We start from the raw sequence: 17,240 nt of genomic DNA, 5'->3' as shown, positions 1-17,240 counted from the left end.
ATTGGGGAGGGCACTTGGAGAGATGGCAAGAATTCCCCCTGGGTGAAAAAGAGTGGAGCACTCATGGACACTCACTGAGTGTCCCTCATCTCTGTCCTGCAATTGAAGGGAGAGTGAGGTACATCCACCAGATTTTTAAGCAAAATCCAGGAAAGGGGTGGGCAGGTAAGTTTCAAGCTCTGCTGATCCTGCAACTTATCTTGAAAAGACAATTCCTGCTTTCTACAGTTCCAGCCCTCCTCTCCAAAGACCAGTCCCAGATGGTTCCTTAAAAATAGACAAAGTAGCTATATTCCATAAAAGGTAGAACCACCTGTGATGGTTGGCTACTGAACACTCTTTAGACAAAACAGCAGAACAAAGAAATGGATGTGGGTGCAGGACTTCCAGTGCCCAAGCCACTGAAAGCTGCTGGAGAGCAGGCTGACCTGAGTCTTCCTTACAGGGTGGGAAATGTCAGGGGCAGAATCTACAAGTTGCAGGGCATGAACAGAACCACAGGAAGAGATCTTTGGAGGGCCAATACAGAAGCAGGCTCTATAGGGATGTACTAAAAAGGCATTTTCTTCTTGCCTGGGGGTTCTCCCATAAGCTTCTCTTTTCTTTGGGTTTTTAAAACTTGTTTTTTGTTGTGAAGAGCAAGTTCCCTTGCAGAAGATGTGGAAGACAGACCCAAGTGGAAGGCAGTAGAAGCCTGACTCAATCCTCTGAAGGTGGAACAACTATCCTCATTAGCTATTTGGAAAGTCTCTGTGGTTGTAATTGGGTAATGGTGGGCTTTGGCTCTTTCAGGAAGCAGGACAGGTCACTTAGCACCTATCCTCATCTAGTGCTTCTGCAGACATTCAAAAGGATGCTGAAACTACCAGTGTAAACTGATCTTCAGAGCCTTACAACTCCCTTCTGCCCCTACATACTGCATAAAATAAACAGAGCCCAGGGCTTGGAACAGACCCCTTTTATTGTCTTTTATACAAATAGTTCTCAGAAAAAGATGGAAAGGGAAGTCCTGGCTTTCTGGCTTCCGAGCCAATTGAAGCCATTGAGGTCAATGGGCTTCAGTGAGCCCCAAGCATCATTGCTGGGAGGGAAGAGGGCTCCATCCCTGCTCCTTTTGGCTCACAGCTTTGTTTACCATGAGAGGATGTTACACCCCCTGCCCCATGGAACTCTCAATATTCTCACTGCCTCATCAAAGGTCATCTTGGTTCCTAGAGAGTGAATGAGAGAGAAAGTAAGAGAGACTGTTTTGTTAAGCCCTGGGTTAGGGCAAACAGGCCACAGTAATGGATCAGCCTTTCTCTTAGTCCAGTTCCACGGGGTACCCATAGACTCTTATGTGTCATCTTGCTCTCACCCCTTATCATTTCTTCTAGGGGACTCCTCCCTTCTCCCTCACTCATTCCCCTCCTTTTCAATCTCCTCTGCAAGCCCTAAAATCTTCCTATTTTCAGTCACTCCCTAGCCCACCCTCACTAGCCCTGTGCATCATTTCTATGTGATCTCTGGCCCCCACCTCTCGACGTTTCTGTCTTGGCCTTTGGCTCTGGCTGTGGCTCCGGCTCCGGCTCCTGCTCCGTCCAGGACCCCGGGAGCCCCGAGAGCTGCCAGAGCCCCTGGAAGAGTTGCTGCCAGCAGTGGAACAGTTGCTGGTGGCCTGGCCATGGGACAGGAAGCTCGGTCTGCCATATGGGAGCCAGGCCTCTTCTGCAGCACAACAGAGAAGGGCAGCTGGGCACAGGCAGGCAATAGAACATTGCCACTCACCCACTTGCCACCCACTACTATCCCAGCTCTGAGATGATAAAGGAGTAGGTCCAGGTACCATCATGCAAGAGGCTGAGAAGAAAAAGAGCACGCAGTACATGGCCTTAACATAATAGGGGCTCAGAAACATGGATAACTCCCAAGCAGAGATAGCCTCAGGGAAGAAAGAACACCTAGACCCCACCCTTCTCTTGTTCTGGGCTTCAGTCCAGGGAAAGGATTTATCTCAGGGACCTCAGGGGATTTTGCTTAGCGAGAGACAAGAGAGTCTTTGACATTGACCAGATACACAAACCCTCCTACCAGCTTCCAGTCCCCTCCCTGCTGCCCTGGCCCTCCTTACCATCTGGATGGGGTCCCCGCTGGGCCCCCAGAGGCACCACCTGCACCACTCTCCTCTCCCCACTGTGCTCTCGCTCCAAGGAGGACATGCTGCCTGCTGCTCTCAGCCCCAAGGCCCAGCTTACCTCCTCTTCTGGTGGTGGCAGGGGTGGTGGGGGCAAGTCTGGAGAAGAGACCTGTTTTCAGCAGAGTCTCCTGCCTTACTGACACTAATCTTTCTCCCACCTCCATTCCCTGACACCAGGAGGCTGCAAATGAATGGCCCAATATTTGGTATCACCTGCTCCAGTCCCTAGAACCCACCCTTAATTTCCTGCCCATAATCCCTACTGACTGTCACCATCTCCGAGGTGTAGGATCCTCTCACCCCCAGGGCTGTGTTCCCTCTTATAATGAAGAGCCTTGGATTTCTTCCGGATTCGGGCACCTGGTCCTTGAAGTGGAGGAGTCATCTCTCCAGGTACCTGCCGGGTTCTCCCTATAGCATTAGGAGATTCAAGGAAGGACAGGTAAAGTAAGGAAATCAGGAGAGGAACTTGAAGCAAGGGGAAGTAACAGAGAGGTGGGGGTAAGTTGAGGGTCTACAAACTCACCTGGGGCACTGCTGGTTGTACTGGGGACAGGGCTGGGGCCGAGATGGTGGGAGGATGTGAGGCCAGCATTCAGGCCAGCAGGCTTCCCTTCATAGCTACTCAGAGTGGGCTGGGACACACTGAGAGGGGAACTTGGCCCAAGGGGCACCCTCCTGCAATGAAATAAGGTCTCAACATTTGCTCACACCACAAAAATTAGGTGTCTACTATGTGCCAAGACTGTACTGGACACTCAGCCTAAATCAGATGGAATAGGACACAGCCCATCCCCAGAAGACTTCCCAAGCTTGGGAAGCATGAGGAAGACCATGTTTGAAATGCTACAGGAAGCTTGCAGAGTCTCTCCAATGAAGAGATAGTCAGAAGGGAGTGAGAGACTTTTGTTAACCTCCATGTTCCTCCCCAAATCACACTTCCACCCTGACACGGCCCTGAGACCTCTGTACCGCAGATTCATCTATCCATCTACCCCAACAACCACTGAATAGATATGCACTGAAGGCTTGTAATATGCAAAGCACTGTAAACCTCCCTACCTGGGCTTCTGATGGAGATGGGGAAGATCACTAGGGGGCTGGGGAGGGTCAGGAGGTGAGGGGGTAAGAGTGGCTGTGGACTGCTGTCCATAGGAGGGAGTGGGAGAGGGGTTTTCCCCTTGGGGTGGAGCAACCAGGCACCCTCCACTGGAGCTGGGCTCAATCGGGTGGCTTCTCTCAGGCATTGGTGGGCACCATTCTTCTGACTCTGAGCTGAGGGCAAAGAGGCAGGAGAGAAGGAAAGGACCAGGCAGCTTCTATACCTTCCCTTTGGCCTTCCTTTTGCCCTCTCCCTTCCTCTACCAGCATCTCTGCCCCCCTGCCCCAGGGGGCTCTGGGCAGATCCACAGTAGGAGGGGCACCTGAAGTAGGCAGCATCCTTACCTGCCCTCCAGATCCTCCTCAGGCCCCTCTGGACAGCTCAGTTCACAGGAAGGGGGAGGTGGTGGCAAGGCTTCTGGCCAGTTCAGAGAGGGCATCTGCACAGGTTTCCCCAGAAGCTTCACTTTGCCTCCCCTGGCTCCTGAGAAGAGTAGATGGAGACACATCAAGAATGGCAGAACAGGGCTGGGGATGTGGCTCAAGCGGTAGCGCGCTCGCCTGGCATGCGTGCGGCCCGGGTTCGATCCTCAGCACCACATACAAACAAAGATGTTGTGTCCGCCAAATACTAAAAAATAAATATTAAAAAAAAATTCTCTCTCTACCTCTCTCTCTCTCACTCTCTCTTTAAAAAAAAAAGAATGGCAGAACAATATGGAAAGCAGTATGGAAAATCCTTGGAAAACTGGGAATGAAACCTCCTTTTGACCCTGCTATCCCACTCCTCAGTCTATACCCAAAGGACTTAAAAACAGCATACTACAGGGACACAGCCACATCAATGTTTATAGCAGCACAATTCACAATAGCTAAACTGTGGAACCAACCTAGATGCCCTTCAGTAGATGAATGGATAAAAAAATGTGGCATTTATACACAATGGAATATTATTCAGCATTAAAAGAAAATAAAATCATGGTATTTGTAGGTAAATGGATGGAATTGGAGAAGATAATCCTAAGTGTAGTTAGCCAAGCCCCAAAAACCAACTGCCGAATGTCTTCTCTGATTTAAGGATTCTGACTCATAATGTGGTGGTGATGGGGCATGGGAGGATTAGATGAACTCTAAATAGGGCAAAGGGGAGGGAGCGGAAGGGAGAGGGCATGGAGATAGGAAAGATGGTGGAATGAGATGGACATCATTACCCTAAGTACGTGTATAAAGACACGAATGGTGTGACTCTACTTTGTGTACAAACAGATATGAAAAATTGTGCTCTGTATGTCTAATATGAGTTATAATGCATTCTGCTGTCATAAATAACAAATTAAAATAAATTTTAAAAAAAGAATGGCAGGAAAGGGCCAAAGATGAGACATATCAGAAGGCAGTATCAGCCTAAGCGTCAGAGGGTTAAGGTGGAGGATGCTCTGGACAGGGCTAATGTGGGGGTATTAGGAATTGGGGTCATACCACTGTCCCCCTGGCTCCATTCTGGAGGAGCATACTGGCTCCAGGTGCCTGGGTCCCCTGATGTTTGTTGGGGGAATCCCCCATGGAAGGTCTGCAGCTCTTCCCCTGCAGGGTCAATGGTGCTGTAGACAGGACCCTCACCAGGGGCAGCAGTGCCCCGGGCAGTCTGAGCCAAATATAGGGAGATTCCTGCTTCTGAGAAGGAAAAAGAGGGAAGCCCAGTGGAGGAGGCAGGAGGCAGAGATAGAAAATAGAGGACAACAGGAAAAAGGAGGGCAAAAGGAGAACACACCAAATCAACTCCTCCCACCTCAAAACTTACATGTGAAACCAAAGTGAAGATCAGGTCTGAAAGACACTCTTCCCCAGCATACCCCACTCAGCCCCAGGACTGACCAACCTCAGGAAGACTGGGCCTCCACAGCTCCCTTCAGTTTGCCCGAGTAGATTAAGAGAAGAAGGCAAGGCTGGGTGTGCCCCTGAGGGAATTAGAACTCCTCACCATTATAGTATCTGTCTTCTGGGTCAGGATTGCTGGGACAGCAGCTTCCCCTAGGTTCCTGGGCTGAAGGGCTTCGAGAAGGGTGGGGCCACGAGTCTGCCAGCCATGGGTAGGGGGCAGGGCCAAGGCCTATGGGTGGCCTGAGGGGGAGAGGTAAATGTTGGGGACAGAGACCATAAAGAGGCCATTAAAGGTAAGGCAGGTGGCAGTATTTGAGAGTCACAGATAGTAATGGTGTGGATGGGGGTGGGAGTTGGGAGATGCTCAGTATAGGGAGGCCTGAGAGAAAGGAGTGGGCCCTCAGTGAAAGAGATTATCCTTAACAGACAGGTTAAGAGAATTACCTGGAACTGGCTCCAGAGAGTCCCTCTGAGTGTGGGAAGGACACTGGAGAAGATGAGGGGGAGAACCAGTGAGAGGAGAACCAGTACTGGGGGTCTGAACCTCACTAGGGCAGAGAAGGCTTACCTGCGGGTGTGTAGGCAAAGGAGGCTTCCAAAAAGGAACCCAAGGGAGAAAGAAGAGGGAAATGAGGCGAGGGATCAGACACACCCATATGCTTGTTCACTCCTTGACCCTGGTCCCAATTCTAACATTCAAGCTGCACACTGGACCAATTCATCAGAATTTCTGGGGTTGGGACTCAGGTCTCAGAATTTTTCTAAAGTTCCCTAAGTTACTCTTTTATGTAGCAAGATCAGAAACCACTGACCTCAGACTTCAGCATATCTGCAGAGACGCCCCTTACTGGGGAGTAGCAGAACTCAGGTCGCCTCATTTCAGTAGACCCTTCTTGCCATCCAGACCTCTCCTCAGACCTTTACCTCCTGGGATCTTGACCACACCCCCTCCATCCAGGGCCTGCCCCCTCCCCTGTCACGAAGTAGGCTTTGCTACTTACTGAGCTGCATAGTCCGCCCTCTTGTCTTAGTGGCAAACCTTACCCCTTCCGCAAATCCAGGTCCTGTACCCTCATAGCCCACCCTTTCCCCCCCCAAAATCCCCTGGCCTGGCAGTTCCTCGTGCCACGGTGTCTACTCCGAGTGGCTGAACTCTCGCTGCGACCCCTCCCTCCTCGCCCTGCCCGGCTCGCAGAGAGGCTGTCCCCCGCCCCCGGCCCATCGGCCCCTCCTGGTTTCCTCCAGGTTCTGTCCACTCCGAGGCCCGAGCACGTCCCCCTGCCCCTGCTCTCACCCGTGTAGTGGCTGAGCTCTTTGCGCTGCTTCCGGCGCCGGTAGAGGGCGGCGCAGAGCCCGAGCAGCAGCGCCCCGCAGGCCGCACCACTGCCTGCAAGGAAGGCAGGCTCCCGCAGCACCCTCGCCAGCCGCTCCGCCAGCCCCGGGCCCACCTCGAGCCCAGGCTCCACTCCCGGCGGGGACGCTGTTGGGGTTAGGGAGGTGAGAGAAGTAGGAGCCCGAAACCCAGGAGCTGGGGAGGGGCCGTCCCTGACCCCACAGGCACTCTACCCCCAGAAACCCAACAAAGTTTCCCAGCCCAGCTCTCCCACGCCCACCTCCGGACTCACGTAGCTGCACTAGCACCGGGGCACTGGTCACGCCCACGCCAGCGCTGGTGGCCGCCGCGACCAGGGTATGGTAGAGCAGACCCGGCAGGAGTCCCCGCAGCATCACGGAGCGTGCCCAGCCCGCCACAGACCGGTTGAGGTGGAAACGGCTATCATTGCCCAGGCACCAGATCTAGGGAGAACAGACTTGTTTAGGGAATCAGGAGACAACACTATGAAACCTCTCTCCTCTCCCCCAACCTCATCACAGCCCCAAAGTCAGCCCTATGTTCCCTCCACATTAAAACTAGCCTAGATTCTCCCTCTCCCGTCTCTCCCCAACCCCAGTCCCTTCTCAAATCCTGTACCTGGTATTCAGTGATGACCCCATTTTGTTGAGAGGGCAGTGGAGGCTCCCAGGACACAGTGATACTGCTGTTGCCATCACCCCCCAAGGCTACTGCCACTCCCTGGGGGGGACCACTGGGGGCTGGACCAGGGTGGAGCATGGTGAGAAAGACACAGACAGTCATTGCAAGTTGCCCCAATCTTCCCTTTCCTGTTCTTATATCTTAGAGAACTGAGAGGCACCTCTCCTTTCCACCTACTCACCTTGCCCTGTAAACTTCCACCCTACACACTTCCTCTCCCCTCTTGTCCATCATCAGTTCTGTGGCCCTACTTACCCTCCTCAGGAATGTTCCTGGTCACAAAGGGGCTTTCAGCCCCCAGCCCCTCCTGGCCTTGGGCTTGCACCTTAATCTGGATTTGGGTCCCTGGTGGGAGTCCTCTTAGCACAGTACTTTGCTGGCTTGGGGTCTGTAGATCCAGCACTGTCCAGCTTCCCCCATTAGGGCCTACTGCCCTCCAGGATACCCGGAAACCTTGCACCAGCTGAACCGGGCCATCCACCTATAGAAGACAGAACAAGGTGTACCAGAGCTGGAGGCAGGGGCCACACAGGTCCTCCAGACCAAGCCCCTCCCCTACTCATGCCACTTTCCCCATCCACTCACCTTCCACTCTCCCATATTCATTCTTGGATGCCCTCATGGCCTCCATTAACACCCCCACCCTTAACCTCATTCCTGGGCTATACTCACAGTCCAGGACACCTGCAGAGTCCGGGGCCCCAGGACTATGGGCTCCTGCATTCGCACAGCCACTTCAGCCATTCCCCGCTGGCCTCTCCATGGATCCTCCACTGGCCTGGTTGGTTGACTGTCTGTTAACCAAACAGCCCACTTAGTTGGGGCCACAGGGACAGGAAGACAAGACTGAGGGTGTGCTTGTATCCTGCCTCTATCCTGCCCCACAGACTGTACCACTTAGTACACCAGAGCACACCCAGAGTCAGAGCAGGCAGGTCAGGGCAATAGTTTGCAGAAGTGGGCCCAATGTCTAGCTCAGTGTTCTTCCTGCATGACCACATATGTATCCTATAAAGGCTTTAAAGTTCCTCATCTCAAACATTTCAAGATGCCTTCTAGTCTTAACAATTGATTGGGTAAAAAGGCTCAGAAGTAAGGACTATTGAATGAATACCCACTCCTTCTTCCCTCCCTCCTCTCTCTCTCTCTTTTATATTTTATAAGTAGAACTTAACCTCTGAATCACATCCCCAGCCCTTTTTTATATTTTATTTAGAGACAGGGTCTCTCTGAGTTGCTTAGGCTTTGCTAAGTTGCTAAGGCTGGCTTCAAAATTGTGATCCTTCTGCCTCAGTCTCCCAAGCTGCTGGGATTATAGGTATGTGCCACTGCATCTGTCCCTCCCTCCTCTCTTGTCCCCTCTATGAGAGGGAAACATGACCTCCTATTCCAGGCTGAGCCACCAGAATAGACCTGACATAGCAGGAAAGAACCCTGAGCTGCCATGGTGCCATGGTTTTGGCAGAGAATGCTCCGTAGTGTTACATGTCATGCTCAGGAGCCCAGGCATTCTGATCTTACCCTGGGTACGGACAGGCTCAGAGACAGGGCTGGGTTCACTGAGGCCCCAGGTTCCCACAGCTCGAACCAGGAACAGATAGATGGTATTGGGCTGCAGACCGCTGACTGTATGTGTCTCCAGCTGCACACCATCTGCCACTGTCCGCCATGTGTTGCCAGCTGTTTGGCTATACCAGGAATAAGGTGACAGTGTTTTCTAAGTCAGGAACCCCCAACCTGTCTACTCCATCTCATTCATTCTCTAAGGAATCCTGCTGCCTCCTTACCTTGTGAGAGGGGACTGGATAATCCCTCCTCATAACAACAGACCCTAAGGACATAGGGGTTTGCTCTCCAGGTTTGCATTCAAAACTTTCTCCATACCTGAAGGCCTCTATCACATAAGAGGTGACTGTAGCCCCGGCCTGTGGATTGGGCTTCCAGGTCAGGGTAATGCTGTTCTTGGTGATCTCAGTGACCACTGGCTGAGAGGGAGGGCCTGGCAGGGTACTCAGTTCTGTAGGAGGATCTGGTGATGCTCCCCAATCTTCTGCAGTGGTAGATAATCATTAAGTAGAAGGATGGAAAAAGTATGACCCCAATGTAACCTGCCTTCTTCCCAGAAGAACTGTGGGACTGCAACAGTGGTGGTGGCCATAGGGTAGCATAGTGTACTAACCCCTACTCACATCTGCCTCCCATTTGCACCACTTCTGTCTTCCTCATCACTACCAGCATGGCCATGGCATTTGGAAGATAAAATTAGTCCTGGGATTTGGGGAGGTATTGACTACCTTGAAGCAGGTTTGGAGAAGGGTGCTGGCAAATCAAGGGCATGAAGAACAAACTCACCCCGCTTCCTAAGCCAGCCACTCCATATGGCCTCTCCTATGGAATTCTTGGCCACACAGCTGTAGAAACCCATGTCCATCTCCTGCAGGAGAGGGCAGAGCACTGGTACACTGGTAGTGGAGCAGAGTAAGATGAGGGGGTGAAGGCAGGTAACAGAAGGATGAAAAATATGCCAGATACTTTATAAGGTCTGAGAGAGTAGAGGGGTAAAAATGTGATCAGAGGCCCAATGGGTACTTTCCAGAGTTGGGAATGTGGACCAGATAGCCATTCTTAGTTACAAAGAGCCCCAGGGGTGGCACTCACCTGCATACTGGTGATGTACAGGGTGCCATTGGCCATTAGATTGAACTGGTGGTCATCCCCCTGCAGCCACTGTCCATCCTTCTTCCACTGGACATTGGGCTGAGGGTTCCCAGTCACTCTGCATGGCAGCCACACAGAGGAACCAAGGATTAGTGTCTGATTGGCTGGTCCCTGGAGGATGACGGGAGGCAGCCCATCCAAGGAGGCTACGAGGAAGAAATCAGGCATCTTAGGAGAGGAGTCTAGGGTCAAGCAACCAGCCCTTCCCCAGTCCTCATTCTCTACTTCTTCACCCTCCCTTGCCCCAAACCTCCCACTAATTGGAGGGAACTTTGATAATCATCTGTAATCTCTGCCTGGGATGATTCTGTGCTATTCCAAACTTCAAAGACATGCTTCAGAAATGTGCCCCTCCCAGACATATTGCATAGCATCCAAGAGAAACTCATGTCTTTAGGCCATGTTTTTCCAGACCGTGGGTCTGGGTCCAGCCCTCTCTCCACGGGCAAATACCTCCTTTTATCTCCAACAGGGCCTTGGCTAGGATGCTGCCAGCCACACTGACAGCCTGGCATACATAGTAGCCAGCATCCTCACTCTGCACTTCAGTGATGTTGAGCTGTCCTCTTGGAGAGACTGAGAAGCGCCCTGTAGGCTGAAGTGACTGGCTAGGGAAAAGCAGGACCTGCAACAGAGTAAGGGACCAAGATGTAGAAAAAGCAGGCAGCTGGGCAGGGAGAGTTCCCCAGACTTGTCAATCTCAGAATCCAGAGAATTCTTAAGGTTCTAGCTCACACTCTGCCCTCAACCATTGATGTGACCTCAGGCAAAGCAGTTAGCACTTTTCACAAAAAGGAATTTTACATGAAGGAATTTTACTAGAAGATTTTAAGGACAACTTTATACCCCTGTGACTTACTAGTTGGGAAACTCTGAGAAAACTTAAACTTTTATCTTTCTTTTTATTTCTCTCTCTCTCTCTCTCTCTCTCTCTCTCTTTTTGTACAGGAGATTGAATTCAGGGGCACTCAACCACTGAGCCACATCCCCAGCCCTATTTTGTATTTTACTTAGAGACAGGGTCTCACTGAGATGCTTAGTGCCTTGCCTTTGCTGAGTCTGGCTTTAAACTGGCTATCCTCCTGCCTCAGCCTCCCAAGCTGCTGGGATTACAGGTGTGTGCCACCGCGCCCAAAAAACTTAAGCTTTTCTGAGCCCCATTTTATACAAATTTGATTCTTAGGGGATAGTTAGGAGGATTAAATGAAGTAATAATACGAAAATCTTCTAAAACATTGTGTGATAAATGTTAAATATTTTTCCCTTCTTTCTGGCTCTAACAGTTGACTTTAGATAGATACATGTAAAGTAAGAAGACAGGCTGGGTCTCAGGTTGAGACTCTGACTGACATCTATCCCCATGCCCTTTTACTATCACCATTGTCATTCTGTGAGAATCTTATTAAAATGCATTGGTCACAGGTGCTAGAGAAGATTAAAAATTGTGGCTACAGATTTGGAATATAATAGTAGGTTGCCTGGTTTTCTTGTGGAGTAGAGATAATCGGCTTATTTTATTATACTGACCCTGTTTCCTAGTAACAAAATTTCCACCTTCCCTTACAGTGAGTTACTTATGTCCAAATTTCAGTGACAATTCTTTCAGGTTGTGTGATCTGGAATTTGTTTGCTAAGTAGAAAGAGGGTGATTGTTAGCTTCCCATGGTGGAGAGAGCTATAAATAGGCAACGGAAATAGTTTTCTACCCTGAGCAGCTTTAGTTCAATTCTTGATTTTCAGAGCAGTGTGTTAGTTCCAAAACCAAGGCCCCTAGGGACCTGGGAGAGCAGGAATCTAATTGGATTTGCCTCATCCTCAGGACATCTTTGCCCAAAATAGAAAGATTCTCCAAGAAATTATCGTCCAGGACTGTTCCCTACCATCTAAACATATTACCGTTATTAAATAGTAGTGTTACTAAACATATTACTGTTTTTTTTAAAGTGTCCAAATGTTCCAGTCACTTTATATTCATTATCTTATTTAATGCTCCCAAATAATTTGCAAGGGTTTCTAGGGGTAAGATACCAAAGATAAAAACAGAAGCCCCAGAGAGAAGTTTGTGGAATGCAGAGACAGGAAGGTCCAGATAAAGAGGTGATGAGCAGAGTTTTGGAAAGGGCCACCTACTTGACTTCCCTCTTTCTGCCAGAAGATGGCAGGTGGGGGGTTTCCTTTGGTCTCACACTGGAAAGCCACATTCTCTCCAGGAGCTGCCATCTGGTCTTGGGGCTGGGTCACCAACTGGGGTGGGACTAGGCAGGGGAGTGAGATAAAAGAAAGGGACTTAGTGGTACTAAGGAGAGTGAAGGAACAGGAGAGAGAAGCCCAAGCCTTGCTTAAATAGAAGCAGACACCCACCTCCCACTCAAGTTTGTTTAAATTTCTCTTTTCTCTCCTTCCAGAAGTCTCAGGCAGCCCACCCACATCTCCTGCTCTTTCTCTCCCATTCTCCTCCACTGCAACCCATCCTCCATCTTCCCTCATATCACCCCAGCTGCAGGCAGTCCCAGGTGGAGCCCTCACCGTGAACACTGAGGGAACCCGATGCTTCCACACGGCCCACGCTGTTCTCCGCCACACAGGTATAAGTTCCCTCATCTTCAGCACTCACTCGCCCAATCCAAAGGCTGTGGTCACTCCGGATCTCATACCTGCTCCACTCCCCACCCCCAGGCTGGGTTGGCCACAGCTACAGACCTCTTCTCTCTCCCCCAGGACAGACACCAAGGTCAGGGTACAAAAAGGTAAGGCAGGACTCAACAGGAATAGAAGCCGATACCCACAAACTAGGATGGGAGTGCTGGATAGGACAGGGGCCACAGTCTCTGGGGAGGAGACTTCCCTGTGCCCTCAAGTGAGAGGATGCCTGCCTTCCAGTTTTCTAGGGTAGGCAGTCTCTTAAGCTGTTTGGGTCTCCTTACAGGCAAAAGGGGGCTTCTCACCTGCCTGTGGGCAGTTCCCCATCCTCCTTGCGCCAGTGTAGATGAGGTGGGGGATCCCCCTGTGCCTCACATAGAAAATTCACAGGGGCATCAACCAGGACCACCTGGTTTACTGGTCTTCGAAGGAATGAGGGACGCTCTAAAGAATGGGAACCAGTGAACAGTCAGGGGATCTGCCCAGCTACTTACTCTCTAGGTTACCCACTCCCATAATTCCAATACTCCCAGTGCCTACCCAGTACCACAAGTTCAGCTGCCCCACTCTCCCGTTCTCCTGCCATGTTGGATGCCACACACACATACATCCCAGCATCGCTCTTGAGCGTGTATGACATCATCAGCTTCCCTCCACGAATCTGTAGGGTAATAATGGTAACTTTGGTCCTTTATAGCCATCAAAATGTGTATGTGTAAAGCAAGACCATGAAAAAGACCAATGAAATTGACCCAGGAATCAGATAAAGACTCCCTGGAGTATTATGCTCCCACCTTTCTTATCTCTATTTCATCCTACCCTCCATATCTCTTACTCAATAGCTGACTCTCAGCTTCTGGTTACCTGATGTTCTCATCTCAAATCTCCCACCTCATCAGTACCAAGAAATTATTCCCAGGCCCCAAGACTTTTAGATTTGGGCCTTCCTCCTTTGAGTCTGGTCCCAGACTCATACCCTATGGCCCCACCCCTCACCGTAATCCTTCCCTCCTCCTCTTTAAGCCTTGCACTGTCCTTCTTCCAAGTCACCAGAGGTTCTGGGTGGCCCCTGGGGGGCACACATTCCATTACTGCTGGCTCCCCCACTGCCACCACCACGTTTCCAGGAGACTGCCGGAAATCATCACGGAGGACTAAAGAGAGAGGGGTGTGTAGGGAAAAAGGTCAGGAGAATAAACAGTATGATGGGACCTAACTGGGTGAGGACACAAGGATAGTGTTGTATCGGGGGTAGGTCACAGCAGACCTGAGCTTTTTCCCAGGTTCCGAAATACCAGGCTTGAGTCAGACCCACTTCCTCCTCTGGCCACGATCTCGGTATTAGAGAAAGGAAGATGCTGAGTGGGCTGAGCCCCCTAAGGATGATTCTTCGTGGGTTTGCCCGGTGGCCCCCATCGCCCTCAGGCTCTGGAAGCTATCGACAGAACTCTCACCTGCTACTTCCAAAGAGGCGTTTCTACTAGCTGCAACCCCCAGGTAGTTGCGCGCCACACAAGTGTAGATTCCCTCATCCGGTCGAGCACGGCGCCCATGCACAATTCTCGGGAAGAAGAGGGCGCCGCTGGGCAGCAGCAGGCGGTGCGCGCGCGGATCCTCGCGTGCTGTGGCCACGCGTGCCCCATTCTTGTACCACTCGATGTTGGGTCGCGGCCGGCCCTCAGCGCGACAGGGCAGTGTGGCCGGCTCGCCCCGGGAGACCAATAGATCTGGTGGCTGCTCCACGATGCGCGGCATAGCGTCTTCTGGCTCAATTCTTGTCTCTGGGGGGTGGGGGGAGGCAAAAAAAAAAAAAAAAAAAAACTCAGATCGGGAAGTTGGGAAAGAGACCTTTTGTTGTTTCATTTCCCAAGATTTCAACTGCTGGAGCAATGTCCCCTCCCCCCCCCCCAGCTTTGTAGGCTTCAACATCTCTTTGTTGGCAGACATTATTAGACTGGAAAGCAGATGCCTACAGACAAGCAGATCAGTAAAAGAATCAGGACACAAAGTCCTGGACCTACTTTCTGGATTTCCTGAAGACCTGGCCTGCTCTCCTGCTAAATTTATATGGGGAATAACTGGGTCATGACTTGGCATTTATACTACAGATCTAGTTGGCTGTAGTTCACCCACCTGTCCTGGATTCTCCTTGCTTAGTGAATACCCAAGAGTGGTGCACAAGAGCACCACTTGGTTTTTTTGTTCTTGACTTCCATATGATCCATGACCAGTGAAATGGACAATATGGGTTGACCTGGGGTCCTTTATAAAAGGGAAGACATGAATGACGGGGCTGGGGCCTCAAACTAGAAGGAAGGGGTTCTTAACTTGGTTTCTACGACCCTCCAGACAACTTCCTTTAGCCTTGGGAGTTCTGTGACATCACAGGTATAGAACACAGATGATAGCAGAAGTGTCTACAATGATCCTTTTTCTTTTTCTAAGTGGTGTATAGTTTTCAACAGATTATTTTACTAGAGGTAGCCAAGAAAGGCAAAAACGAAAACAAAAACCCCACTGGAAAATAAATTCTACGTCCTTTGTTGCCTCGGATCAGTTAGTAGTCAAGTTCTGTCCATGCCTCTCACTTAGCCTATAGATTTCTGCCTGTTTATCTTCTATGGCACTGTTTGGGATCCAGGAAGGATCCCAGAGCTTGTTAAATACTCATCTCTTAGCCGGGCCTTCAGAAAAGAATTTGTAACCTGTTTGGACCAGTAGGCGCCGCTGCAGTATCGTGTATTCTGACGTCCTTAAATAACCAGGGACTACGTACAAGGCGCATCTGTTCAGCGCCTCCCCTCGCCCCCGCCCATCCCACCCTATTCCAAAATCCTCAGGGACCTCTGGCTTCCAGGCTGGGTGTAGGATTAGATTTCACTTCCTGCCCCTCCTCTTAGAAGTTCTGGGGTAAACAAAGCTGAACTGGTTACAATAGCTGGCTCTATCCTAGGGACAGTTTATTTATAATGTTTGGAGACAAGATCAATTTCTCTCCCACTTGGGGGAAGGAATAATTTTCTCTATCTTCTCCCCTCCAAATGGGAATCTCTGCTGCTCACGGGTACTTCCCCATCCTATCCCAGTCTCAATGTGGCACATTCCATGGTGAACCCAGGAATGGTTAAGCTTCCAAACACTCAGGGCTGGGTTCTCAGATTTTAACACTGAATAGCTATAACAATTTGGGCAAATTATTTAACTTCTCTGAGTCATTATCTGTTGTGTTGAAGTCCCCAACCATAATGGCTGTAAAGCCTTTGGAGGAAGGATCAACACAAGATGATTCTACCATTACTTAAGGGCTCTTCTTGCCCAGCACACCCCACCTTATCATGGTCCCTACAGTCTCTACCTAGATCTGATTCAAGCAGTCCCAAATATTTTTTTTTCCTCTTTACATAACCCTCAGGAGTGATGAAAGCAGACTTAGATCTGTTATTGCCAAGATTTTATTTCATCTTGCTTTTGTGACCATTTGGGGTGCCAGTCACCCTCTATAAATTTGTTTCCTCAGCAGCAAAATGTGATTATTAACATCTTCCCTATATAACTCACTAATTTTTCAAGCTTAAATGTGACCATGTATGATGAAACACTGTAAAAGCCTTACAGGAGTGAAGGCGTGACTCTAGGGCATCGGTGAGAAGGGGCTCTGAGCTTAAACCCCTGGGAATCCTCTGGAGTCAACAGCTTGTAGGATTCCAGCTCATTCCCCATCGTCTTCTCCATTTCTTCCATACATACCACACCCTTCTGCCTGGTTCTTTCTCCATAATTCCTGTAGACACAGCTGCAGGCTTCCTTTCTCTGGAATTTCATCCCTGTCATTCCTTGTCTCTGGAGATGCTTCTACTGCAGCCTAATGAATAGCTAATGGCCATGCTAATGGGGCTCTGGGGCTCCTCCCCAGCACCTGGAGTACTCAACATACAAACACACACATTGCGCAGATTTCCCTTCCTGACACCTTCGAGTCTCCTGCGCAGTGATTGCTACTGAACTATAAAGAGAGCCAACGCCGAGGGATAGGGTAGGGAGTACCTGAAAAGAAACACCCGTAAAAAGGCCCGGAAAGTGGGAGTTCCTGACACTGCCAGCAGGAGGCGCAATGAGGCTTCTCCCCAGGCAGCCCGCAGCCCACTGTTGCCGCCTCCCCGCTGCGCTTGGGGAGTGAGCGTTGTCCCAGTCATTTATTAATCACCGTAATTAGCGGTAACGACCTCGCCGCCGGCACTGCCTGCTCGCCGCATCTCTGCCGAGATGGGCCGATTCTGAGTCCTACCACTGAGAGACAAACTTAGTTCTAACTTTCCTTGAAATGATCGCTGTCCTTGTCCCCTGCATAGCAAACGCAGCCAACATTTTGGATTCCTCACTCTGGTCCCGAGTGAATTGTTGGAAAGCTTCGAATCCTGAAGATAGACCTGATATCTGGGTAGGTCACCAAGTGACAGCTAGGCTCAGACACGCCGGTGACCGCGCCCCCTTCACTGCCCTCTAAGCGGTGGGCCGGGGCCTTTCTTAGCTTGGGACTTGCCCATCACCAGCCATGGTTCTCCTCACCTGGAGTGGGCGTGGGAGGCAGTTGGAGAGATGTGAAGTAAAGGATTCAATAGCCACCTCCTCTGAAGCCCTCGACCTCCCTCGTATACCCCCCACTTAGGTGCTCCAAATTAACCTTTGGAC

The 17,240-nt window shown here is 50.6% G+C and overlaps 1 protein-coding gene across 6 annotated transcripts; it reads right to left on the bottom strand.

Annotated features, from left to right (window-relative positions):
* Positions 1-943: 943 nt before the first annotated feature.
* Positions 944-14,055, bottom strand: Robo3 (roundabout guidance receptor 3). 6 transcript variants are annotated; one of them, XM_071616821.1, is made up of 26 exons: positions 14,006-14,055; positions 13,092-13,212; positions 12,857-12,995; positions 12,438-12,565; positions 12,042-12,166; positions 10,365-10,536; positions 9,852-10,057; positions 9,546-9,627; positions 9,078-9,243; positions 8,715-8,881; positions 7,866-7,987; positions 7,449-7,674; positions 7,131-7,252; positions 6,784-6,955; positions 6,453-6,638; positions 5,727-5,750; positions 5,603-5,645; positions 5,259-5,398; positions 4,757-4,951; positions 3,623-3,761; positions 3,239-3,451; positions 2,703-2,854; positions 2,477-2,587; positions 2,111-2,272; positions 1,517-1,707; positions 944-1,211 (listed from the first exon to the last, which is right to left on the bottom strand). In XM_071616821.1, exons 2-26 carry the CDS (start codon positions 13,192-13,194, stop codon positions 1,200-1,202), a joined length of 3,498 nt encoding a protein of 1,165 aa, XP_071472922.1. In that variant the 5' UTR covers positions 13,195-13,212; positions 14,006-14,055; the 3' UTR covers positions 944-1,199. The 6 variants fall into 6 exon arrangements, with proteins under 6 accessions (XP_071472922.1, XP_027801262.2, XP_071472921.1 ...); XM_027945461.3 differs by lacking the exon at positions 14,006-14,055 and adding an exon at positions 13,548-13,689; XM_071616820.1 differs by lacking the exon at positions 14,006-14,055 and adding an exon at positions 13,548-13,689 and having other exon boundaries at positions 4,757-4,861.
* Positions 14,056-17,240: the final 3,185 nt, after the last annotated feature.

This window comes from Marmota flaviventris, chromosome 9 (assembly GCF_047511675.1).
Source record: "Marmota flaviventris isolate mMarFla1 chromosome 9, mMarFla1.hap1, whole genome shotgun sequence".
In the NCBI taxonomy this organism is placed as follows: domain Eukaryota; kingdom Metazoa; phylum Chordata; class Mammalia; order Rodentia; family Sciuridae; genus Marmota; species Marmota flaviventris.
The sequence above is the reverse complement of the archived record's forward strand: the minus strand, read 5'-3'. Positions and strand labels throughout refer to the sequence as shown.

Excerpts from the sequence above, each read along its gene's own strand:
- Robo3 (XM_027945461.3), bottom strand. The coding sequence starts at position 13,640 with ATGGAATGTGTGCCCCCCAGGGGCCACCCAGAACCTCTGGTGACTTGG. Across the intron at positions 13,213-13,547 it reads AGGAGGAGGGAAGGATTACG|ATTCGTGGAGGGAAGCTGAT; the intron begins GTGAGGGGTGGG and ends ATTACCCTACAG. Across the intron at positions 10,537-12,041 it reads GGCAGAAAGAGGGAAGTCAA|GTCCTGCTTTTCCCTAGCCA; the intron begins GTAGGTGGCCCT and ends ACTCTGTTGCAG.